The sequence below is a fragment of the Macaca mulatta genome, chromosome 19 (genome assembly GCF_049350105.2).
Source record: "Macaca mulatta isolate MMU2019108-1 chromosome 19, T2T-MMU8v2.0, whole genome shotgun sequence".
NCBI lineage: Eukaryota > Metazoa > Chordata > Mammalia > Primates > Cercopithecidae > Macaca > Macaca mulatta.
This window is the reverse complement of record NC_133424.1, coordinates 52725324-52750915: the sequence shown is the minus strand read 5'-3', so window position 1 is coordinate 52750915 and position 25592 is coordinate 52725324. Positions and strand designations below refer to the sequence as shown.

General features: G+C 45.7%; 1 protein-coding gene across 5 annotated transcripts; it reads left to right on the top strand.

The window, feature by feature from the left end:
* The first annotated feature begins 5243 nt into the window (after nt 1–5243).
* On the top strand, nt 5244–20439 carry CEACAM7 (CEA cell adhesion molecule 7). 5 transcript variants are annotated; one of them, XM_028838900.2, is made up of 5 exons: nt 5244–5428; nt 6309–6668; nt 9769–10047; nt 16264–16391; nt 19008–20439. In XM_028838900.2, the coding sequence occupies exons 1-4, from the start codon at nt 5365–5367 to the stop codon at nt 16353–16355; spliced, it is 795 nt and encodes a 264-aa protein (XP_028694733.2). In that variant the 5' UTR covers nt 5244–5364; the 3' UTR covers nt 16356–16391; nt 19008–20439. The 5 variants fall into 5 exon arrangements, 3 of the variants coding, with proteins under 3 accessions (XP_028694733.2, XP_014979571.3, XP_077839234.1); XM_015124085.3 differs by having other exon boundaries at nt 18988–20439; XR_013410720.1 differs by having other exon boundaries at nt 5245–5428; nt 16264–17851.
* The last annotated feature ends 5153 nt before the right edge of the window (nt 20440–25592 follow it).

Here is a 25592-nt window from a genome sequence, read left to right as displayed (position 1 = left end):
CTGAGGCTGATGCATGCAGAGGAATGGTCTGGGTCAGTCACAGCCTTGCCATGGGGGCCTGGCATGGTGTCCCCACTCTCTCATGATCTGCCACGAGAACAGGGTCCCCTGGTGGCCCCTTCATCTCGGGTGCATTCAGGGATCCTGCTGTGTGTCACATCCCTGAGGTCCCCTCAGAGTCACCCTAGGAAAGGCCTAGAGTGCCGGCTCTTCCCATGCGGGCTCTGAGGTCGGAGCCTGGTTGCCCCCATCCATGGAGCCGCCTTCCCTTAGGCCTGGGTGTCCTCAGGAAACTCTGACCCCAGCAGCTCTGCTCTCCAGCCCCCATGTCTCTGGCCTCAGCTCCTGCCATGTGTGGGCATCACAGGGCTCTGTCCTGACCTCATGCTCTCCCCACGTGGTGGCCAAAGGAAAGCCTCTGCGGGAGGTTGAGGCCCATGGGTTGGAGCCTGTGTGGCCATCACAGGCAGCCTTGCCTGGGGCTGACTAAAGGGACGTTATGGTGATTCACTGGGAAGATGGGTGCTTGCTGGAGCTGTATGGACATGTTTACCAGGTGACAGAGGTCCCTGTTTTCATTACTTGCCATTGGCGCCTGCACTGTCTCCGTCATGATGGAATGAGGTGGAATTTCAGGCAAGGCCAAATTGCTTCCGTTCTGCTAGTTGTATTTTTTTCTAGCTAATCTGTCTATGTAGTAAAGGCAATGACTGATTTTCCGGTGTTAAAATCATCTTGCATACCTGGGGAATAAACTCAACGCAGTAAATCCTGGCTCCTTTTGGTCATGTTTTGTTTGTGGATTTTCCCTCTGTTCCCAGGTAGGGCCTGCAATTTTACTTCCTCATTGTGTCCTGGTCTGCTTTTGACATGAAGGTTTTACTGCCACAAAAGTGAGTTAATGAGTATTTGTGTTTCCTGTCCTCTGGGAGAGTTGTGTAAGTTTGATAAGAGCTGGTGTTTGTTTTGTGGATCTTTTTTTGTTTAACCCAAAGAGATTTTATCCTTTTTTTTTTTTTTTTTCCTAGTCTCGCTCTGTCACCCAAGCTGGGGTGCAGTGGTGCAATATGCTTATGCAACCTCCGCCTCCTGGGTCCAAGCGATTCTCCAGCCTCAGCCACCCTAGCAGCTGGGATTACAGTCACACACCACCATGCCCAGCAAATTTTTGTATTTTTAGTAGAGGGGAGGTTTCACCATGTTGGCCACGCTGGTCTCGAACTCCTGACCTCAAGTAATCTGCCCACCTCAGCCTCCTAAAGTGCTGGGATTACGGACATGAGCCACCACGCCCAGCTGATTTTACACTTCTTTTCCAGTGAAGTAAAATGAACATAGCAGTAATGTCTGCATTCCTTTGTGCTCATGAAAGCCCTGCCCAGATTAAGATATGGCACATTGCCTGCACTAAGTGACACTCCCATGACCCTCACAGCCATTGCAGGGCACAGGTCACCTCCACTCTGATCTCTAGCAGCAGAGTTGGATTTTCCTCTTGGAAACTTTATAGAGGTGGAATTGGTGATCATTTTCTATCAGCGATTGACTCCTTTCTTTCAACTCTATGTGTGAGATCATCCATGTTCTGTGCAGCAGCAATCCCTTCCTTTCTCATGTTCTAAAATATCCCTCAGTTTGAATGCACCACAGTTTTATCCCCTGCACTGTTGCACATTTGGACTGTTACACTTTTTGATTCTTCTGAACCATGCTGGAATTTGACACAGATTCTCCTGCCCAATAGCTGAACACATCTAAATTTCCACAAGCAACATCTCCACGTCCAGTTGTTCCAACTCTTGGTGTTGTCAATTGAGTTTTAAGCTTTCTCATATGGATGGATGAAGATTTGATGATGAGATTTGAGACATCTGTTTGTTGGTTGAGATTTGGGAAGGAGGAGGAAGTCAGAGGAGGGGCAGGAGCTGCTTTCATCTCTGGACAGAAGGATCCTTGCTGTGCCTCACAAAGCAGAGACCCTCAAGGTCCTGAGTTCTCAAGGACAAGCATGTGCTGCCCCTGCCTGCCCCAGGCACAGCCTTGAGGCCTGGTCTCCCAGGAAGAAAGAACTGGCCTCCCCTGGGTAGGGACTGTCCGCACATGTACTGTACCTGCAGGGCCTAGGGCTGGGGTTTTGTTGTGGTTTCAGGGTAACTGGGACGGATGCAGAAGTCACTGTGACCACCCAGTGTCGACCCTCTCAGTGGCAAAGGGAGGAGCTGGGGTTCTGTCCTCATTGCCCAGTCCTGGAGACCAGGGGTGTTTCCTGATGTGCCTTTCAGACTCTGATGAGAGTGTCCCCAGAGACTCAGCTTCTCCCAACACCTCTCAGGGAACAGGTCCAGGTCAGGGCTGTCCAGGGCACCTGGAGAAAGACCCAGAGTGGCTGGAGCAGAGAGGGTAGGAGGTGGGCAGAACCAGCAGCATCTGGCTGGGTAGAGGCACCCCTTCTTGGGCAGTGTCCCTAGGTTGTGACTATGGGAGGGAACGCGGCAGAGCCCAGGGAATCCCATGTGCCCACTCCCACAGACCCCCCATTCCTATCCCCCTCTCTGATAGGGCAGCCTCTCCTGACATCCATCTCCCCATCTGGGCTCCTGTGCCTCTTCAGACCAGGTCCTGCCTGCCCTTAGGCTTCTCTCTTGGGTGCCCCCAGCACATGCCATGACCCCTCCCAGCAACACAAGCTCCTGGCTTTACATGGACTCCCCAAAACCCACTGGGTAGATGTGGTCGGATTCTGGATGTTCCTTGAGGGAATCCCGATGGACAAAGGGAGAGGCCAGCCCAGGTGGGCCCTGCATGCCCATTCATCAGTCACCTGTCTGGGTGGGACACTGGGGTCCTCCTATCCTGGGATCCCCTGTCCTGCTCCTTCTCTAGCTGAACCCTGGCCAGCTGGTTCTATGGGGCATGGAATCCCCCACCCCATATACAGAGCAGGAAGCCACATGCTCCCACTCTCGTTCGTGGGACCTCATCTTACTTGCTGAGATGGCTTCACACTCACAGCCCCACCCTGGGCTGCAGCCCCACAGAGCCTGTGTCCTCCTTTCCTGCCCATTTCTGGGTTTCCCTTCCTGCATCACCTCCTCCCTGTGGCCCCACCTGCTCCTGCTCTGGGCATCTGCCCCTGGGTCACTGCCTGTCACCATCTCTGGGTTCACTGGCCTCTGCCATTTATTCTTTGCCCTGAACCCTGTGCGGGAGGAAGGGTGAAGCTGAGATGGGTGCTGTCCAAGGTTCTGTCCTTTCCGGACCGCTTAACAGTGAGGGACCCTGATGTGTCACCAGAGAAGAGGTGTGTGTCAGGAGTGCCCAGATCATAGGGGGCAGGAAAGGCTCGGGGAACGAGGGAGAAATCTATGATGGGGGAGAATCAGCGTCCTATTTTGGGAAACATATGCTGCTTGCAAGAGACTCTACTTATTCATAAAGATACTAACACACTGAAGGTAAAGGGGTAGAAAAAATATTCCATGCAAGTGGAAACCAAAAGTGAGCAGGAGTAGCTATATTTATATCTGTCTCTGAGGATGGGTGTGGGGAGACTTGAGGGGTGACAGGTGGCCCTGAAACCTGATGTCTCTGCTAAAAAATCTCTGGGTGGGTCCTTAAGGAGGCCCAGGAATTCTGCTGAGGAAGAGGAGGGGGAACTCCCCAGAGAGAGGGAGGAGGAGGAGGCACAGAGCCCCAGCCCCATCCCTGGATTCTGATTTCATCAGCCTCTGCTCCCTTATTCTGAGGACTTTTGGGGTCAAGTGGAGCCTTATCCACTCGGACACCCTGCCTCTTGTGAGGATACACGGACACGAATCCTCCCTTCTACCCACACATGCTCCAGCCAGCCCTCAGGTGTGAATACTGTGCAAGATTCCCCTAAGTGCACACAGAACTTGGCCTGACATAAGACTACAAATCTGATTTTGATGATTCGTTGGGGATAGACTAGAGAAGAGCTTGCGTGAGAGACACCTAGAATGTAAAGCATGCAGCAAACATGTGATCAACGCTTAAAGATCATGCTGAGTTAAACCCATCCTTTTTCCGTCTACACTTTCTTCATTGTCCACCAGAGGGCGGCAGAGTCCCTCCCGGCCTGGAGCCTCCCCAGGGTCTGCTGGCCTCCCTCAGCTGGACCCACAGCTTCCCCAGGGTTCACCCTCACCAGGATCACCACCTCGACTCACCTCCTCCACGCCCTCCAAGCTCCCCAGACGGACTCTGTCAGCTCCTCCCTACAGCCCCGCAGCAACCCAACTAAAGTCACTCTTTCTGCAGGCAGCTCCTGCCCCTACATCCTCTCCTCCCCAGGGCTCAGCCGAAAGGGCATCTCCCAGGGCAGGTCCCTGTGATCCTCAGAGCACATTCACAGCTCTACTCTCATTATCGTTAGCTCCTCAGTCCCACGAGGTTCACTGAGCGCCATGCCTTGCTCCAACAGACCCTTCTTGTCTCTCATGTTCCTGCTGTGTCCCACCTCTTCCTTCCTGGGGCCTCTGAGGACCCCGCTTTGCCAAGGGTTTCTGTGCAGCTCCCCATTCCCTCTTGGCACCACCCATGGGGAAGGCGGAGTGACCACAGGACTGTCAGCCAGACAGAGGCTTCCAGGTCAGGTAGAACATGGAAAGGACCTGAGCCACAGCTCATCCAAAAGACAGGGAGAGGGACGGTTTCCCTGAAGCCTTTCCCAAGGACAGCAGACCTCAGAGCCATACACCTCCCTCCACCACAGCCCTCTCTTCCCAGGACACACCAGATGCCTCCCTCCACACCCAGGAGCTGTAGCTCCTCCTGAGACCCCTGGGCCTTGGTTTCTGTGCCTGGGTCCGAGGCCAGGCTGGTGATACTGGAGACAGAGGGCTGGTCTCTCCCCAGTCATCCCCCAGTGAACCCCCTTCTATCCCCCAGAGCCACCTCTGTCACCTTCCTGCTGGGCATCATCCCAGCAGAAACCCAAGGCCCAGCTGGGTTTCTCTGTCACAAGGGAAATAATCCCCCTGGTGTGACAGACCCAAGGCCAGAACACAGCAGAGGTCAGCGCTGGGAAAGATTGGTTGTCCTCCCAGGGGACAGGGGTCCATCAGCCTTGCTTCTCATAGCTTTGTCTGGGGAACTGAATATAGACAAAAGGGAAAGAGGAAGAAGGACAAAAGAGGCAGGAATGAGAGGGGAGGGGACAAAGGACTCCTGAGCAGAGACCCCACCCCTGGACCATGTGATCTTGGAAAGTGCTCCTGTCCTGGGAGGAGGCTCAGCACAGAGGTAGGAAGGACAGCAGAGCTGACAATCACAGCAGCCCTGACAAGAGCGTTCCTGGAGCCCAAGCTCTTCTCCACAGAGGACAAGCAGGCAGCAGAGACCATGGGGTCCCCTTCAGCCTGTCCACACAGAGCATGCATCCCCTGGCAGGGGCTCCTGCTCACAGGTGAGGGGAGGACTTCATGGGAGTGGGTAGGAGGAGGGCCAGAGAGACTGGCTGGGGTCTCCTTGGGGGAACGGGGCTCTGAGAGGGACAAAGGGCTTCTGTTGAAGCATGAATATGGGAGAGGACACCAGAGAGGGACAGGAAACCAGAACAGGAAAATCACATTGAACTGGAATTGGCAAGGGTCAAGAAAATCTCACGTGTTCTCTTTTCCTGGTTAATTGTCACTACTTGCTACATTTTGAAACATGGTAATAATAACTATATCAAATGACACTTCAAATAAATACATAACCAGGGCATAAAACATTGTCCCTTGCCACCAACCTCAGACATTGGAAAATAAGCCCCAGGATGTGGAGGGCCTTGGGAACTCTCATGAGCTCATCCACTGGAGCCTGCAGCCTGTCCCAGGCACTGGGGTGCAATCCAGATCACACAAGTCCCTGCCCTCACAGAGCTCACACTCTCATGGGGAGGAAGACAGACAGGCAAAGAGATCTAGGATGTGAAGTCAGGTGTTGACAAGATCCCTAAAGGGAATAGAGCAGGGAAAGGTCAGACAGGGAACACCCAGGGCCTCTAGAGAAGGTGTCAGGGGAGGGGTCTCCCAAGGATGCCCTGATGTGAGCAGGTCCTGCAGTGTGGAGAGAGCCATGCAGATCCCTGGGGAAGAGGATTCCAAACAGGGAAATGTGAAGGTCAGAGATGCTGAAGGAATGGGGTGATGGTGCTTACATTGACCCAGTAGGACACACACACACACACACGCGCACACACACACTCTTCAAGATGGGGGTGGGTGAGGGAACCTGCCTGCTCAGGATCCAGGGCCCCATCTTTCCACCCAATATTGACTGATGCTCTCTTCCCCTCCTAGCCTCACTTCTAACCTTCTGGAACCTGCCCACCAGTGCCCAGACTAACATTGAAGTTGTGCCGTTCAATGTTGCAGAGGGGAAGGAGGTCATTCTGCTAGTCAGTAATGTGTCCCGCAATCTTTATGGCTACAACTGGTACAAAGGGGAAAGGGTGCACGCCAACTATCGAATTATAGGATATGTAACAAACAAAGGGGAAAATGCCCCAGGGCCTGCACACAGTGGTCGAGAGACAATACACCGCAACGGATCCCTGCTGATCCAGAACGTCAGCCTCAGTGACCCAGGAATCTATACCCTACACGTTATAAGCGAAGATCTTGTGACTGAAGAAGTAACCAGGCAATTCTACGTATTCTGTGAGTGATTCCTCCACGACATCTGGGTGCTGGGGGTCAGTTCTACTTCATACACACGGGATTGTCAGGCCTGGGTTGTGCCCGTGTCCCCATCTACACTTTATCCTGTGTCGGGGTTTGGGCATTTAGTGAAGGACACATACGGGGGAGACAAACTTCAACAGATCAGAATCCCTTTCCTGCATCCAGACCCTGCAGATACTTGCTGCAAAGGAAGGACAGTCTGATGGGGGGCGGGGGACTCAGCAGGAGGGGATCAGTCCCAACCAAGATTCTGTGCTCTCCCCCTGAAAAAGACCCTGGAGAACCGGGTCAGAGCCTGGCCTGAGGGGTCCCCTGGAATCCTCACAGAGAAGCTCAGCCCTGGAAGCACAAGTCCCAGATCCCTGTCCCAGGGCTCTTGACTCCAGGTGACCCTAAGGAACCTGTGCCAGGGCTGGGTTGTGGCCTCCTGGGTTGAACTGACTGAGAGCAAGGATTTGAGCTGTTTGAGGATCATGGCTCACGGAGCTGGTCACCAGCCTGGTCAACCCCAGGGCCTCATCTGGGCAAGGACAGAGCCTCATCCTTCACCTGAGACTCAGCCTGGAAAGGACAGATGAACAGGATCACTAGGACCTCAGCCCCCTGGATGAGGAACTTAAGAGAGGTCCTAGGGGAGTCAGTGTCCTCAGGGGGAGAAAGGGAAGAAGAAAGATTCTGCTTTAAGTTCCTTGTACACCAGGAATCAGGTCCAAATAACCCACTCCTGGGGGCAAACAATCAGAGATGCTGCTTATTTGGGCAGCTCTTCTACGCAGGGCTCTCGTCCAGGTAATCGTGATTATTTCAAGGTGAATTCACAGACAACAAGGCAAGCCAGAGACCATTTACGCTTTATCTCATTTTGTTAAAGGAAACTGAGGCAGAAGGAAATACAGCCACTGAGGCAGGCTCTCACAGACTGGGCAGACACATCAGAATCCCCAGGTCTGTGTCTGTAGCTACAGAGCTTCCTTCCTAGGCATCCATGCCAGAAGTGGGAGATTCCGGTCTGGAGAGTGAGGAACAAATGGAGGATTAGTTTTTACTTAGAACTGAATCTCCTGCCTCAACTATCAGAGTCAGTGCTGGGAATGTCCAGGCCTCTCCCTTAGATTTACACTCCTACCCGCCCTGGACCTGAAATCCTGTGCTTCCTGATGTGTTGGTGTCACTTCCACAGGAGGATAAAGGAAAGGACTTTGCTTTCTTTCCCCACTCACACCCTGCCCAAGCCAGGGCCCAACGTGAGACACAGTAGTTCTCTCATGAAGGAAGCAGGGAATGAATGGAGGAATGCATGATCCATAATCTCTTCAGAGACTAGAACCTGATGCAGGATCCTAAGAGGCTCTGGCACCTGTTCCCTGTCCCTCCAAGGGGCTGAGGCCCATGTTCCACCCCTTTTATCCCCTGCCCCTAAAGCCATCCCAGTGGGAGACTGAGACAGGAGGGTGTCTTGAGCCTAGGAGTTCAAGACCAGCCTGGGCAACATAGCAAGATCCCTGGCTCTTAAAAAACAAAGAAGCAACCCAGGTGTTGATTCTTATGACTGTGTAAATGCTTGGTCATGGGACGGGGATGAGCAACTCCTCTCTTCGCTCTCTACACTGACTCACCAGGGGGCCAGAGGCAGGACAGGTGTGCAGTCCCCAAAGCCCATAGGTTCATTCCACCCATTTTACTACCAACTCCATCCTCGTCTTGCTGCGGGGCTTAGGTCCTCCAGTCATTCCCGGGACCTCCTCCAGGTGCAGCGGGCCAGGTGTGTGCTGTCTGATGGGTTTGCTCCCCATTCCACATACACCTGTGTCCTCATGATGACACTATCATCATAAGGTGGGGTCCCTTGGAATGGGAACTGCACCAGCACCGTCTCACTTAGACTCTGTCTAGTTTGGATGAATTTGATCAAACTCTAGTTGTGTTTCCTTAGGTTGAGAGAAAAGGAAGAAAGTATTTCTCATGCCTGTGTTGGGCTTTCCTCCGTTTTGCTGGCTCTGCACAGGAGAGCTGGGGACAGGGAGCTCTCTGTAACTTTCCTAATATAACATACATCTCTTCTCCTAATTTGCCTTCATTTTCCTTTTTTTTTTTTTTTTTTTTGAGACGGAGTCTCACGCTGTTGCCCAGGCTGGAGTGCCGTGGCGCGATCTCGGCTCACTGCAAGCTCCGCCTCCCGGGTTCCCGCCATTCTCCTGCCTCAGCCTCCCGAGTAGCTGGGACTACAGGCGCCCGCCACCTCGCCCGGCTAGTTTTTTGTATTTTTAGTAGAGACGGGGTTTCAATGTGGTCTCGATCTCCTGACCTTGTGATCCGCCCGCCTCGGCCTCCCAAAGTGCTGGGATTACAGGCTTGAGCCACCGCGCCCGGCCTTGCCTTCATTTTTCTTGTTATGTCATTGAGAATCCTCAGATTTTCAGCCAGCCCCTGCTTGCCTCACTCACCCTTTATCTTCTTTTGGACTCTGCTGTGCTTTCCTGGCGGTCACTAGCTCTTGTCAGTCACCATCAAACACCCGGGCACTATCAAACACCTGCCCCACCTGGAGGCCCTGCAGTCTGAGTACTAAACTCACCTCTAGACTTTTTCCTGGTTTCCTCTGCTATGTCTCCTCAAACACCCATTGTTATCATCACCCGTCTCTGGGATACCCTTGAAAAAAAAAGGCTCAGAGAAACACGCCATGGCTGGGTGGTATAGGAGTGTTCAGCTGGAAGGAACTCAGCTCCTGCACATGCCAGGTGAGGACCCCAAAAGGCCAGGTAGGCAGTCATCAGGAAAGGACCAGGAGAGGCACCAGGGGCTGTGACTCATGGTCCCGGGTATGTCCATGACCCAAAGCTGCTGCACAATTTACACTTGAGAAAGTCTGTGCTTCTCTAAGACAAATCAGGCAGCCTCACAGTCTCTGAGCTCTCAGATCATTGTGCACCTGTCTTGTGATACACACACCTGCCATGGGCTTTTAAGGACTTGAGTGGGCTTAGAGGTGGGAGATGCGAACTCTGATTGAAGGATACCTATAGGGAAACCAAGGGTGCCACACAAGGCAATCTTCTCTCTGTTATCTGCACAGCGGAGCCACCAAAGCCCTCCATCTCCAGCAACACCTTCAATCCGGTGGAGAACAAGGATATTGTGGCTTTAACCTGTCAACCTGAAACTCAGGACACAACCTACCTGTGGTGGGTAAACAATCAGAGCCTCCAGGTCAGTCCCAGGCGGCTGCTCTCCGCTGACAACAGGACCCTCGTTCTACTGAGCATCACAACGAATGACAAAGGACCCTATGAATGTGAAATACAGAACCCAGTGGGTGCCAGGCGCAGTGACCCAGTCACCCTGAATGTCCGCCGTGAGTATCTTCTGTTCCTCTGTGGCCCAGGCTGCCAGCCCAAATCCACGCAGCCAGAGGCCAGGCCTCTCAGTCCCTCTCGGGTCCAAGTACACAGACCCTCACTTCTAGTCACCCAGGCTGGCCATGACTTCCAGCCCCAAGCAAGCCTGGGCAGACCCAGCCTTGACCAAGAGTATGAGAGGAGGGGCTGCTCCTGCCCTGGGAGGCTCAGGGTCCACAGCCTGTGATGGGAGAAACAAGCGAATGTCTCAGGCTCTGCCTCAGTGAACACAGTCGGGGTTTGGTTGGGACTTCAGTACTGTGATTTGGGTAAGGGGGATACCGCGGCCCTTCCACAGACCAGGAGCTTCCGCTTCCCTCTAAGGACATCACTTATGGCTTTATTCTCTTTGCTCCAGGAGGCTCGGACACCCCTGCCATTTCTACCCCAGACATATCTTACCAGTTAGGAGCAAACCTCAGGCTCTTCATCCCACCCACACAGTATTTTTGGCTGAGTGATGGAAAGCTTCTGCAACACATGCAAGAGCTCTTTATCCCCAAAGCACTGCAAAGAATAGTGTATCCTATACCTGCCATGCCCACAGATTGGCCACTGGCCACAATAGGACCACAGCCAAGATGATCACAGTCTGTGGTACATCGACCCCTGGACCATTGGCATCGTATTTTGAGGTGGGATCTCTCTGGTGTTAAGGAAGAGCTGAAGAAAATTTTCTTTTCCAGCCTGTGTCCCAAGGGCACAAGCAGATCCCAAATTCTCCCCTCTGAACCCTCTCACTGTGTCTCTGCAGACCCTCTTCCCTGTGCTTCAGTAATTTCTCATGGCTGATTACGGATCCAGCCTGGAATGTGGGGAGGGGGCTCCCTCAGCCCCAAAGCCCCATGTAGTGGAAGGAGCTTCACAGAGGGGAAAGCAGGAAGGGTCCTTAAGGGTTCTCTCGGCCATCAATACGTCCCTTTTTGTCACCAATTTGCGTTCTTTTGCCTAATTCATGATCTACAAGGAACAAGGAGGCTTTGAAACAGGCTCACACTTTTTCCCCAGATGAGAGGAGGAAGCCCCCTTGGATGAGGGAGGAGCAGCTCAGACTCTGCTCCCTGCTCTGCTCTTGGCTCACCTGGTGACTGGCCCTGCCCTGACTCCACCTGGGGTGGGACCTGGGTGTGTGGAGAAGGTGCTTGGGTGACCTGTCCTGAATCTGGCTAAATTGAGCTGCCAATAAAAGGCAGAGCCTCTCCTGGGTTAGGCTTCAGGGAACTGGGAGGAGAGGGAGCCCCGGGGCAGACTCTTGAGCTATGGCCTGGCTCTGAAGTCACTGGCTTTATGAGGCTGTGGACACAGCATAGAGCACAGCTAGTGATGAACATTTGGAGAAATAGGGAGATTTAGCCACTGGGGCTCTGCATGGGAGGAAAGGGGCAGGGCCACAAGATGTGTATTTATGGCGAGGGCAAGAGTACCAGCCACTATATATTCATAAAGGTGAAACCCTCATAACCTGAAATTTACCATATTAGCCATTTTACATGTACGGTTTAGGGCTGGGCGCAGGGGCTCACGCATGTAATTCCAGCACTTTGAGAGGTTGAGGTGGGTGGCTCGCTTGTGCTGAGGAGTTCAATACCAGCCTGCACAACATGGTGAAACCCTGTCTTCACAAAAAATTAGCAAAACATGGTGGCACATGACCTGTGGTTCCAACTACTTGGTAGGCTGAGGCGGGAGGACCACTTCAGCCCAGAATGTTGAGGCTGCAGTGAGCCTTGATTGTGCTACTGAATTCCAGCCTCAGTAACAGAGCGAGACCCTGTCTCCAAAAAGTATGGTTTAGTGATACCAATTATATTTATACTGCTGTGCAACCATCACCGCTATCCGTTTCCAGAACTTTTTCAACTTACCATACTAAACCTCTGCACTCAATAAACAATAACTCTCCACTCCTTCTAACCCTAGTCCCTGGTAGCCATTATTCTACTTTCTGTCTTCCTGTAATTGACTATTTTATTAATAAGTACCTCACATCAATAGACTTACACAAAATTTGTCCTTTTGTGTCTGGCCACATTTCACTTAGCATAGTGTCTTCAAGGTTCATTCACGTTGTAGTATGTATCAGAATTTGAGTCTCATGACTGTGTAAATGCTTGGCATTTTATTTTATTTTATTACTTGTTAAGATTGAATGAGTTTCCATTGTGTGAATATATTTCATTTTGCCTCTTGACTTATCATTCAGTGTACTTTTGGGCTGTTTCCACATTTTGGCTATTGTGAGTAATGCTGCTATCAACGTGGGTGTATGAATATCTTTTCAAATCCCTACTTTCAGTTATTTTGGGCATATGACCAGCAGTGGAATTGCTGCATCAAATGGTAATGCTTTGCTTAATTTTTTTGAGAAACGGCTTTGCCATTTTCCACTGTGCCTGCACCATTTCACACTCCCATCAGCAATGCACAAGAGTCCCAATTTTCCTACCTCCTCAAAACACATGTTTTGTGTTTTCTTTTCTTTCTTTTTTTATTAAATCCTAATGTGTGTGTGGTGGTGTGTCATTGTGGTTTTGATTTGCATATCTCTAAGTATTAGTGATGTTGAGGATCTTTGTGTGGGCTTATTGGCCATTTGTATATCTTACTTGGAGAAATCTCTGTTTTAGTCCTTTTCCCATTTTTAAATTGGGTTTTTGGAATTTTGTTGTTGAGTTATATTAGTTCTTTATATATTCTGAGAATTAATCCCTTATCAGATATGTGATTTGCAAGATTTTTCTCCCATTCCATGGGTTGCCTTTTCACTTTCTCGATAACGTCCTTTGATATAGAAATCTTACTTTTTATGAAGTCAAATTTATCTATTTTTTTTTTGTTGCCTGTGCTTTGGATGTCATAGCCAAGAAATCATTGTGAAATCCAATGTCATGAAATTTTCCCCCTATGTTTTCTTCTAAGAGTTTTACAGGTTTAGCTCTTACATTTAGGTCTTTGATTCATTTTGGGTTAAGTTTTGTATATGGTGTTAGGTAAAGATTCAACTCATTCTTGTTCATGGATATCCAGCTTTCCCAATATCATTTGTTGAAAAGACAACTCTTTCCCTATTGAATGACCTTGGTACTCTTGTCAAAAATAATTTGACCATATATGCAAGCATTTGTTTCTGGGCTCTCCATTCTATTCCATTCATTTCCATGTCTTCCTTTATGCCAGTACCACACTGTGTTGATTACTGTGGCTTTGTAGCAAATGCTGAAATCAGGAAGTGTGAGTCTTCCAGCTTCATTCTTTCCTATTATTTGACTATTTAGAGTACTGATATTCCATATGAATTTTAGGATACATTTTTCTATTTCTGCAAAAAATGCCACTGGGATTCTGGTAGGGATTGCATTAATATTGTCATCTTAATGATATTAGATCTTCCACTATGAAAATGGAATTTCTTTCCATTTATTAATATATTCTTTAATTTCTTTTGGCAACGTTTTATCATTTTCAGCTTACAAGTTTTTCACCTCCTTGGTTAAGTTTGTTCCTAAGAACTTTATTCTTTTTGATGGTAATGTGAATCAATTCTTTTCTTAATTTCTTTTCAGATTGTTCATTGTAAGTACATAGGAATACAACTGTTTTTTGGCTGGACGCGATGGCTTACACCTGTAATCCCAGCACTGTGGGAGGCTGAGGTCGTCAGATCATTTAGGGTCAGACGTTCGAGACCAGCCTGACCAACATGGTGAAACCCCGTCTCTATTAAAAATACAAAACAAAACAAACAAACAAAATTAGCCAGATGTGGTGGCACATGCCTGTAATTTCAACTACTTGGGAGGCTGAGGCAGGAGAATCATTTGAACTGGGGAGGCAGAGGTTGCAGTGAGCCGAGATCGTGCCACTGCACTTCAGCTTGGGCGATAAAATGAGACTCTGTCTCAAAAACAAAACAAAACAAAAAAAAGACAGGAAAAAAAGAAAAAAGAAATACGGCTGATTTCAACTGATTTTTGCTTGTTGATTTAGTACCTGCAGTTATACTGAATCTGTTTATTAGTTCTAAAATTTTGTTTTAATCTTTAGGGTTTTCCACACGCAAGTTCCTGTCATCTACAAACAGAGTTCATTTTACTTCTCTCTGATTTGGATGTCATTTCTTTCTTCTTGCCTACTTTCTCTTACTAGAACTTCCAATACTACATGGAATAGAAGTGGCAAAAGTAGGCATTCTTGTCTTGTTTTTTGTCTTAGAGGGAAAGCTTTCAGTTTTTCTTCCTGGAGTATGATGTTAGTGTTGGGCTTTTCAGATATTGGCTTTATTATGTTGAGGTTGTTTCCTTCTTTTTACAATCTGAGTGTGTTTATTATGATAGAATGTTGAACTTTGTCAAATTCTTTTATTGGTTCAGTCTCCCTAGTAGTTATTAGTCTATTCAGATTTTCTGTTTCTTCATGGTTCCATTTAGAAGGTTTTATGTTTCTAGGAATTTATTTTATCCAGGTTCTCTAACTTGTTGGCACATAATTATTCATAATACTCATAACACTTACTATTTCTGTAAAATTGGTAGTAATCACTTTCATTTCTGATTTGAGTAATTTCTATCTTCTCATTTTTTTTCTTAGTTGATCTAATTAAAGGTTGTGAATTTTGTTGAACTTTTTTGAAGAACCACCTTTTGGTTTCATTGCTCTTCTCTACTGTTTTTCTAGTCCACTCGAAACTTTATTATTTCCTTCATTAGCTATCTTTGGGTTTCATTTGTTTTTCTCATATATCCTTACATTGTGAAGTCAAGTTGTTGATTTGAGATCTTTCTTCTTTTTAAATGTAAGTATTTATAGTTATACATTTCTTGCACAAGATTCTTAACTTCTATGAGCCTTAGATTCCACAATTGAAAATTGCAATAAGGTGCCTGCTTCACAGTACTGTTTTGAAGATTTAATGTAATGATCAATGAAACATTCAGCAAAGTGCCACATGCAGAAGAAATGTTTCATAAATGTTAGCTACTGTTAAAGCTACCATTATTATTAGCCTTGAAGTCAGGTAGTCTTAGAGTCAAATCCTAGATCCACCTGTCACTAGCTGTATGACATTGGGTAAGTTTTTTCACCACTCTAAGCCACCTCTGTTTTCTACCTGACACTGTTATTTTACAGCTCAAATGAGATACATGTAAATAATTTAACATAGGGACTGACACATAGGAAGTACCCCTCAACAGTAGCTAATATTAGCGATTATTAATCATCGGTCTGAGTTGACTGATGACTGATGAGAAATTAAGCCCAAATTATTGCAACAGAAATAAAGAAGAAACAGAGGCAGAAGGTATTATATATACATTATATATATATTCACATATATACACACATATATACGTATACATATACATGGGAGAAAGAGGCATTTACACAAAAAATCCACTTGGATATGGTTACTGATTGATATGGGAGAGGGAAAAGAACAGAGTTAAATATGAAGTCTCAAGCCTGGTATGTGAGTTTTCATTCAGTGAGATGCAGCCAAGATGGGATTAGACACACAATATAATTTTGAGAGAAAAACACCTGTGAGGGAAAGTGGGTTGGGAGGGGGAGGAACCTGGGAGAGTCCTCAGATCATGATGCAGATGTGATTCCTGTGGAGGAGAAAGAGAAAAAAAAGAAAGTTTTAGATTGCAGTGCAGTTCTAAGAGAGTTTGTGCAAGACTGTTGGGAATTCTTCAAGCCCATCACCCTTCAGAGCAAAACAGAGTCTTACAGAACTTGACTTGCTTTCACACACCTGCTGGGAGCCTGTGGGAAGCGAGGTCTCTGTGCAAAGGAGGTGGTGAATTCAGAATGCACTAACTGCCACAACTGAGACACGAAGAAAAAAAAATGCAACCATGAAAAAGTGGGAAGTTTTAATGACATATAAGATTAGCAATCAGTCTTTCTCAAATTTCAAAGCCTTCAAAAATATCTGAGTGTAAAAAGGTCAGGATAGAATAGACAGAAGACTGGTCATCAACCTGGAAACCTGGTGAGATGAAAAACCTGAAAGAATTTAGTTGGCAAATCATCTCCCAGCAACCTTCCCACAGAAATAATGTATTCCTTGAAGGAACAAATAGAAACGACTTCATGCTGAGAGTTGGTTCCTGGGGTACCCCACTGTAAAATAAGATCACCTTCATTCCTTCTCTTTCTTTCCATGACAGATGAATCAGTACCAGGAAGTTCTCCTGACCTCTCAGCTGGGACCGCTGTCAGCATCATGATTGGAGTACTGGCTGGGATGGCTCTGATATAGCAGACCTGGTGTAGTTTCTGCATTTCAGGAAGAGTGGCAGATATTATGACCTCTCTTCTTATCCTATTTCCTGCAGGACTGACTGCCGTGCTTGGGAGAGGGAAAGGACTTCTTCACCTGTATCTGGGACTAGATCTCCTCCTCCTCCCATTACACTCCTGCTTCTCAGCACTCATTCCTGCAGGTCTCTTTTTCCCCGGTCTTCATTCTTCCTGTACTCCACTGTATCTTGGACATGACTACTTCCAGCCTCTGCTCATTTGTTTCCCCAGTTCAATACACTGTGAAAGCTTCTTGGTCCTTTTTAAAACATCTTTCACTTGTGCTTTTCTCTCCACCTCAACAACTGCTTGAAGTCCTGCTTGACTTCTTGTCTCCAGTCTTTGAATGCTTCCTAGCATATGACTGCTTCATTACCTTCCTAAAATCACCTACTCAAGAACCTGCAGGGGCCTACTATCTCCTATTAGATAAGTTCACTTTTCTTCTCTTCACGAATCCTTTTTACTTCCTTTACCACTACTCCCGAGTATAATTTCTCCATCCTAATTAGATCTGTCTTCCTATACATCCCTGCCCCTCTGCCCCATATACACATAGAATTCTTAGTTCCAATGTTATGCCTAAAAATGAGGTAACCTTCCTCCACCACCTGCACTGTGGAGTTACCCACACCCTTCGTCACAAGCAACCTCTGACCTTGTGGAGGACAAAGACTGTAGCATGAATATGTGAACCTGAGAGGAAACAACCTAAGTGTGGCTGAGAATCTTTTCCTGATAACCAATTCATGCGTTTATGAAAGATGCAGAATTGAAGAAGACAAGGTCCTTACTCCTGGGAATATAAAGCCTAAGACAGAAGATAAGACAAATGGCCAGGTGCATTGGCTCACAACCGTCATTCCAGTGCTTTGGGAAGCTGAGGTGGGAGGATTCTCTGAGCCCAGGAGTTCAAGGCTACAGTGAGCTGTGATTGTGCCTCTGCACTCCAACCTGGGCAACAGAGCAAGACCCTGTCTCCAGAAAATAAGATATGAAAAAGAACTGTAATACCAAAATAGAAAAAGATAAATTCCATGAGAAGAAAGAGAAATCTAATGGGAAATATGGCTACACACTGAAATCACTAGGAAAGAACAACTGATTCCCAGGCTCCACTCATACATTTTGATTTAATGGTCTAGAGTGGGACCAAGGGCATTGTTATTTAAGCTTTCCCACATGCTACTAATGTGCAGACAGGATGCAGAAACCCTGCTCTTATAGGGAGAACTTGGGCTTAAATCAATGGTTTGTAGCTAGGGTTATATATCAAAATTACCTCTGGCTTTTTCAACATACATAAGCTTATACATTGTTGGTCATGTCTGTTAATGGGCGATGCCCTGAACTCAGTAATCCAGTTGAGAAACAGAAGCGAAATGGAAATTCACCTTATTTGATTTGTTAAATTATATGGAAAACACTGTCAAATGACGTGATGCCAAACCTTCTGTAAGTTATATTTGCGGGTATGTTATTGATGTGAATGTTTCAAAAATTACATGAGATTTCTAGAAATCTAATATGTTATCGGTCATAGTATTACATGCCACAGAACTAACCAAATTTGCTTGCGAGTGGTGTCGTTATCATCAAATCTATCAAATCTGAAGTCCCATCAGATTTTTAACCATTGCCATCTTAAGTCTTTGCCATTCACAGACAGTTGTTTTGACTCTTCTCTAAAAGCATTTGGAAATGGTTACAGTCCAAAACTGCTTCTTTTCCGAGGATATGTATGGATAAGACTCTGACAAGTTGTCTTGAATCCGGGCTTCTGATAACTGTAGAATCATACCGTTGGGCTAAGAATTCCCAAAACTTTAATGAAGAGTCGTCTTCATGAAACTGCCAACCAAGGTCAAGCAGAACAAAAAATTAATTTCATGGGACTAAATGAACTCATGAGGGTAATGTTTTTATGAATTTTTAGTTGAAGTTTTGATGATTCTTTAAATGTTTTGTTTTCCGGATTTGAAGAAACATCTTTCTTTTAAGCTATCTATGTAGCTTACAGAAATTTGGTAAAATACAACTTGTGAACAAAAATTGAAACATTAATTTTTCTCCCTACGTTTTCCATCCAGAATCAGGCAACTGTTCATGGCTGTTCACATTGTTATGAGAATAGTTGTTTTCATAAGTTCGCTAAGAATCTGCTCTGTTTATAACAGGATACATTTTAAAAATACTGGTTATATTACCAAGACTTTGGCTGGGATGCCATATTTGGAAATATACGTAGAATGAACCCATAAGTACTGAGATGCTGCAGGCAAAGTCTGAAGTCAGCCTTGGTTTGGCTTCCTAGTGCTGAGAGGTTTTTAAAAGTTTGATCTGAGATTCCTTATCAAACCTTCCAGCAAAGCAACCTTAAAACGATCCTATGTAGTCAATCGCTATTCTTGCTGTACTTCCTATATAAAGAATCAGACCATGTTTGATGAGGCTCTACCTATTTTGTAAACAGGTTAGTCTTACTCTGATTAACTTTGGTAGAAACAGGGAGAGATGGAGAAAAGTTATGTTCAGAAGAAAAACTGTAATACAACTGTTATTGAATTGTAGCCCTGTATTTTGTTTTCAAGTTTTTATTATCTACTTGTAGACCGGACTGCCTGTTCCTTCAATGTCGTTTTCTCCTGTGGAGCCACTAATGATAAGACCTGCTCTCATCCTGAAGACTTATAAGCTGGAGGTGGACAACTCAATGTAAATTTCAAGGGAAAACCCTCATGCCTGAGATGTGAGCCACTCAGAGCTCACCAAAATGTTCAACACCATAACTAGAGACACTCAAATTGCCAACCAGGACGAGAAGTTGATGACTTCATGCTGTGGACAGTTTTTCCCAAGATGTCGGAACAAGACTTCCCATCGTGATGAGGCTCTTATCCCACTCAATTTTTCCCTGCTTATGCCTGCCTCTTTAATTTGGCAAGATAATGCTGTAACTACAATTTCACCATCAGTGCCTTGTGTAGGTAATTTGACAGAGTGTTGGATCTGTCATGTCATGTCAAACCCAAATCTTTACATGACCTAACGGATCCTTTATTCCACCCAGTGGCTAACTTTAACAACATCCCTAATACAACTGTTTGTTCAAATGTACGGTGGTCCCTTTTAGAGTTAGACCTCTAGACTCACCTGTTCTCACTCACTATTTTAATGTAACCCAGCCATGGGATGCTAGATAATAGAATTGCTCCCTATTAGCTGAACAGTGAGGAGTTTGTGCAGTTGCTGACACTTCTTGTTGCACATGGATAAATACAGCAGGTACTATAGATACTCAGTTGCAAAAATTAACAAACATGCTGCTTGGTTAAAATGGGTAGGCTCCTCATGTGGCTCATTCTTTAATCTATTCTATTTTATTTGGTTTGGCTCATGGGGTCTCTACCTATGGATCATACTCCAAACTCTTGGTGTTATCCTCCTGATTGTCACAATATTAGTTACCCTGGTGTGCTGTATTCTCTAAAACCTTTACATGTTTGTAGGCAGTCATTAGTCAAATGTCAAATATTCTCTCTTTGACTGGAATGACAAAAACTCAAATAAATGTGTGATTAGGAGGACATCATAACCTATGAATGATGGAAGTCCAAAATGAGGGTAACTGACAGTTGTGTTAATGCCTTATTTAGTCAAACTCTCATCTAGGTGAGAGCCTAGTGACTCCGGAATGGAGCCTGTCATTCTAAAGGCCACATACTCACACTGAAACATTGAGGAAGCAGGTAGATCTCAGAACAGACAAATTTTTCCTAAAAACAGGACAGTCCAGGCTATGTCAGCACAGTAAGAAAGTCCTTTCTGCTTTAACTCTTAGAAAAAAGTAATATGAAGTATTTTGAAATTAACCAATCAGTTTATTTAAATGAGTTTATTTATATTCTTCTGTTCCTGGATTCCCATTTTACAAAACCCACTGTTCCACTATTGTATTGCCCAGTGGAAGCTATCACTATATTTTGCAGAATGGAAACTGCCCTGACTCATGAATCACAAATAAAAGCCAATTGGATCTATAATTGATTTTGTTGTAATTTTGTCTTCTGATGCATGTTCACAGCCAGGGACAGCCAGTGGGATCTCTCTGGCTGCATCATTCTCACCCTGACCCTTCTGCCTCCCTCTTTTACTTACAAGGACCCTTCTGACTACACTGAGCCCACCCAGATTATCCAGAATAACCTCCTATCTCAAGACCCTTAACTTCATCTCACCTGCAAAGTCTTTTTTTTTTTTTTTTTTTTTTTGCCAAATAAAGTAGCATGCACAGGGTCCAGCGATTAGGATGTGGATATTTTCAGGAGGCCATTATTCTGCCCAACACAGGTACCTTTTGTAAACTCTACCCACAACAAAAAATTGCTTTGCCTTTCTTCTGTGTCTCACTTTTCTGTCTGAATCACAAAGAGCACACATTTCGAGGTGAAACACACCAGCTCTGCTATGAACTGGCTGGATGACCCTGGACTTCACTTCACCCCCTTCAGCCTCTTCTCATCTGCAGCACAAGGGTCACTCTTACTGCATCAGAAAATGACAGTGAATTGATACATTAATATGTGGAAGGCATTAGACACACAGCCTAGTACCTGATGAGCCCTTAGTAAACTTTTCTTTCAGTCTTTTCCTTTTGGCATCCCACATTCTCTCACCATCGCCCATCTTCTCCTTCACCTCCTTTCTCTTCAGTGACTTACTCAATCTAACCTTCTATTTAGCAAAGAAGCCACACAATCCCTTCTCTCACGACTCTGCTGGAATGTTCTGGTCATGCAGTCTGCTATCCACTCAAGGCAGTGGATATTATTTTTATTTTTATGCAGAGGTCTGTTTAAAACAAGAAGTTCTTTTTTTTTTTTTTTTTTTTTTTGAGACAGGGTCTCGCTCTGTCATACAGGCTGGAGTGCAGTGGTGAGATCTCCACTCACTGCAAGCTCCGCCTCCCGGGTTCACGCCATTCTCCTGGCTCAGCCTCCGGAGTAGCTGGGACTACAAGCGCCTGACACCATGCCCGGCTAATTTTTAGTAGAGACGGGTTTTCACCATGTTAGCCAGGATAATCTCAATCTCCTGAGCTCGTGATCTGCCCGCCTCGGCCTTCCAAAGCGCTGGGATTACAGGCGAGAGCCACCGCACTGGGCCAACAAGAAGTCCTTTTTATGTTCACATAAAATATATACATGCTTTCCCTTAATTTACACATACTAGTCGCACTTCTGCCCTGTTAATTCATACATACACTTCCTTATGTCACTCTTCTTCGGTCTTTCTCTTTACAATTTATAAATAAGGATAGTACAGAGGCAAAAAACCCTGACCCAGACCATAAGAGGGGATTTCTTCATTAAGATGAATGCTTTCCTTTAAAAAGATGAATGCTTTCCATTGGCAACATAAATGCTAGTCACAAGGCACCCCTAAAGCCCATTTCTAGACTTGACTTTCAGCAAAACCTTTTGATCCTAGGACAAATTCCTAGACTACTAGGAGACAATATTTGTGACAGAAGCCACACCCACTCTGGCTGTTCCTGCTGTAGGGTAAAGGTATTTTTCACAGAATGTTGTGCGTCATGAATATTGCTCAAGATTCCAAATCCAGAAACATATAAAGAGGGCGAGTCCCTGGAATGATCACAAAGGGGAGAAGATTTCAAATCCAGAAACAGTCATAAAACACACCCAGAGTGTGTGGCCTTTGAGCAATGACAGTCCCACTGGCCTCTTTCCATGCCTGTTGGCTTCTGAGTTCCTTCTCAGCACTGCCCCCCAATCCTTCCACTGTGGAGTTTAAGCCCCCTTAACCATCTTCATCTCCAGCTACCTGCGGGGACCCTGACTGGAAGGCACTCTGAATGCTCCGGGTGGCACCTTCGCCTATTTCCATAATTATAATAGCTCACACTGATGCAGCACTCACTATGCACCAGGCACTATCTTAAGGGGTTTTCAGGTAGCTACAGTCCTCATAAAAAATTCTGAGTGTCAGCATCCCCATTTTTACAGACATAAAAAAACTGAGGCAGAGAAGTGAAGTCATGTGATGAGTGTCATCCAACTCCATAATTTAACCTCATCCTCCACTTCATTTGTGCAGAGGACACCCTAGGGCTTCCAAGGTCTCCTGAATGACATTCACCTTCCAGAATAATTTTTGGATTATTTTAGGATTTGATCTACTTTCAGGATTTGATGAACAGCCAGCATTTTGTTTTCGGTCTCACTCTTCACTTATGCACCTGTTTTCTAACACCACACTCACAACTGCACAGCCCTGCATTAAAGATAGCTTTTATGAACCTCCAGTCTCTTCTGGGAAAACACAGGGCGGGCCTGGCTGCCAGTCAAATTACTCACAAAAAGTAACTTTTACTGAATTGTCATCTAGTCACACAGCCAGTCACTGGCCATAAAAAGGGTGCACTAGGGACAGAGGGTGCACTAGGGACATAAAAAGGGTGCACTAGGGAGAAGGAAATAGGAGGAGGGTGAGTCCCTGGAATGGTCACAAAGGGGAGAAGATTCCAAAACCTAGAAACAGTCATAAAACATACCCAGAGTGGATGGCTTTGAGCAATGACAGCCTCACCTCTCTCTTTTCATGCTTGGTGGCCTCTGACTTTCCTCTCAGCTGCCCGTCCTGGCCTTGCTTTCTTAGACCAATACTAATGGCCTGGGAACTGGGGCCAGACCAGAGCACACAGTAGTGAGGGTAGGGGAGCTGAAAAGTGGGAAGAGTATCTCACTCATGGAGATCTGACTCACCCATGCACACATCACCTGGGCAGAGAATGGATTAGTGAGGTGCTGTGCAGGACTCATGGTTTAAGGGATTGTACTAAGGAGTTGCATTTCTTTGATCCTGCCTGACTGAGAGCAAACAGGTAGGTTCAGAAGGCATCACAGCTTTTTCCTACGAAGGCATGGGTGTTATTTGAAACCATTGTGCTTCCCTTCTCCCTCTCTTGGGTTACATTTTTCTATCCACTTGTTTACTGAGTTGTGTTCCAGGAAAAACAAATCTCGGTTGAATTTTTTAAAGTCCCAAACATTCAGTTCAGTTCAGTTCAAGGTTGTCTCTCATCTTAGTGATGGCCAGACACAAGACTTTTTAAAAGGCCCTGCAGAAAATTTTGATAAAAGCCTTTGCATCACCCATAACACCTTTGGGGATCACTGAGCAACAAAAATGGTGAAGAAGAAATCTGTTATGTGCTGGAGACCTTTGTTTGCACCTCATCTAATGCTCACAACGACCCTTTAAGTAGGTACTATTATCCTTCTATCCCAAGACATCATTAACTAGTATTTTATCTCAGAATTGGTGAAAGGTGGAATCAGAATTCAGACTCACATATTTCTGAATCTAAAGCTTATATTTCAGTCCACACCACTGTACCTCCCAGAATTCAAAGAAACAAAGGATGACGGCTTCTAACACAAATAACCATACCAGCTTCAGTGAAGAGACAGGGACTGAAATGAGCTTTAAGATGAAGAACAATTTAGGAGGTGAGCAGGCAGGTAGGCATTTTATATGAAGGAGTCAAATAATTGGAAAGTGTTTAGACATGAGAAAGTCAAATGTGGGTCAAGTCCTTCCATGTAGATCAAGGAAGTAGATAGGGGTCGTGTTATGGGGGCTTTGAATGAGAACTTAAGAAATTGGAATTTCATCCTATAGATGATAGGAGTCACTGGAAAGCTTTGAGAAGGTAAGTAACATCACAAACAATATTTCCAGGAAGATTACTCTGACAGTATTGGGCAAGATGACTTAGGGAAGTGGTCTTCAACTCTGGGGACTCAGGATTATCTGGAAGTTTTTTCCCCTTTCTTTTTTATAACTTTCATTTTGAAATAATCTTACACTTCCAAAAATGTTCCAAAAATAGTCAGAGTTCCCATATTCTTTTCATTCAACTTTCCCTAGTATTAACTTTATAGATAACCAGAGTATAATCATCAACATTAGTAAAATGATCACTGACATCTTACAACGAATGAATCTGCAGACCCTATTCAAATCCTCTCTGTCTTCCCACTAATGTCCTTTTTCTGGATCAGGATCCATACAAGAACACACACTGCATCTCATTGTTCTGTCCTTTCAGTCTCCTTCAGTCTGGGACAGTTCCTCAGAATTACTTTTGCCTTCATGACCTTAACATTTTAAAAGAGTATTGGCGAGTTTTTTTGTGGAATGACCGTCAGTTTCAGCTTACCTAATATTTTCTCATGATTAAACTCAGGTTATCCACTTTGGGCAAAAATGCCACAGAGGCAATGCTGCACCTTCTACATCTGTCATATTAAGATGCCCAGAATTTCTCTATCTTTGATTATTGGGAATGTTAACTTTGAGTACTGGGCTAAAGTTCCTTCACTGTAAAATGACTATTTTCCTTGGAAACATTTTTAAATGACCAAATCCCAAGCCACACCATGGGGCAATCAAATTAGACTCTCTTTGAGGAAGGCACAGGCATTGGTATGTTTTAAATTCCCACACGTGGCTCTAACCAGTAGCCACAGTTGAAAACCAACAACTTATTCAGTGAAAATTAGAAACCTAGAAATCAGCTAGGAAACCGTTCCTCAGGCCCCTCTTTTAAAAAATAACATCAAGTTCCAGGCACAAGTAATTATATCTGGACTTCAGTAATTATATCTGAACCCACGGTAGGAGAATGGGAAGGTCAAAAATGATGGGTGAGTAGACTGCTGCTCAATAAAAAGAGAAGGCAGGACATCAAGTAGTGTCCAGCCCTCTTGTCCCATTGTTTCCTTAAACCTCAGAGAAATCTTTGCTGCAGTGAAACAACACACCATATAATTTTACTATCCTAAGCTTTATGTGAGTTCCTAATTGCCACTGACAGGGAGGGAATTATGAAGCATATGATAGAAATGTATGACTGCACATGCAAATATGCACACTTCCAGGTATGATTGAATGAACATCACGGAATCCAGGTCAGAGGTACACAACCTCTCCTAAACAACCTTGTCCTCCCCATCTGGTCTTTTGTCCTTCATCTCTTCTGAAGTAAGAGAGGAAAGACTCTGGTGTAAATTTCACGAAGTAGGAAAGTGAACACAATTTCTATCACCAGGCTTTTTAAGCAAGAGGATACTGTGCTCAACTTCCTTAGAGTTATTATCCTGAGGTT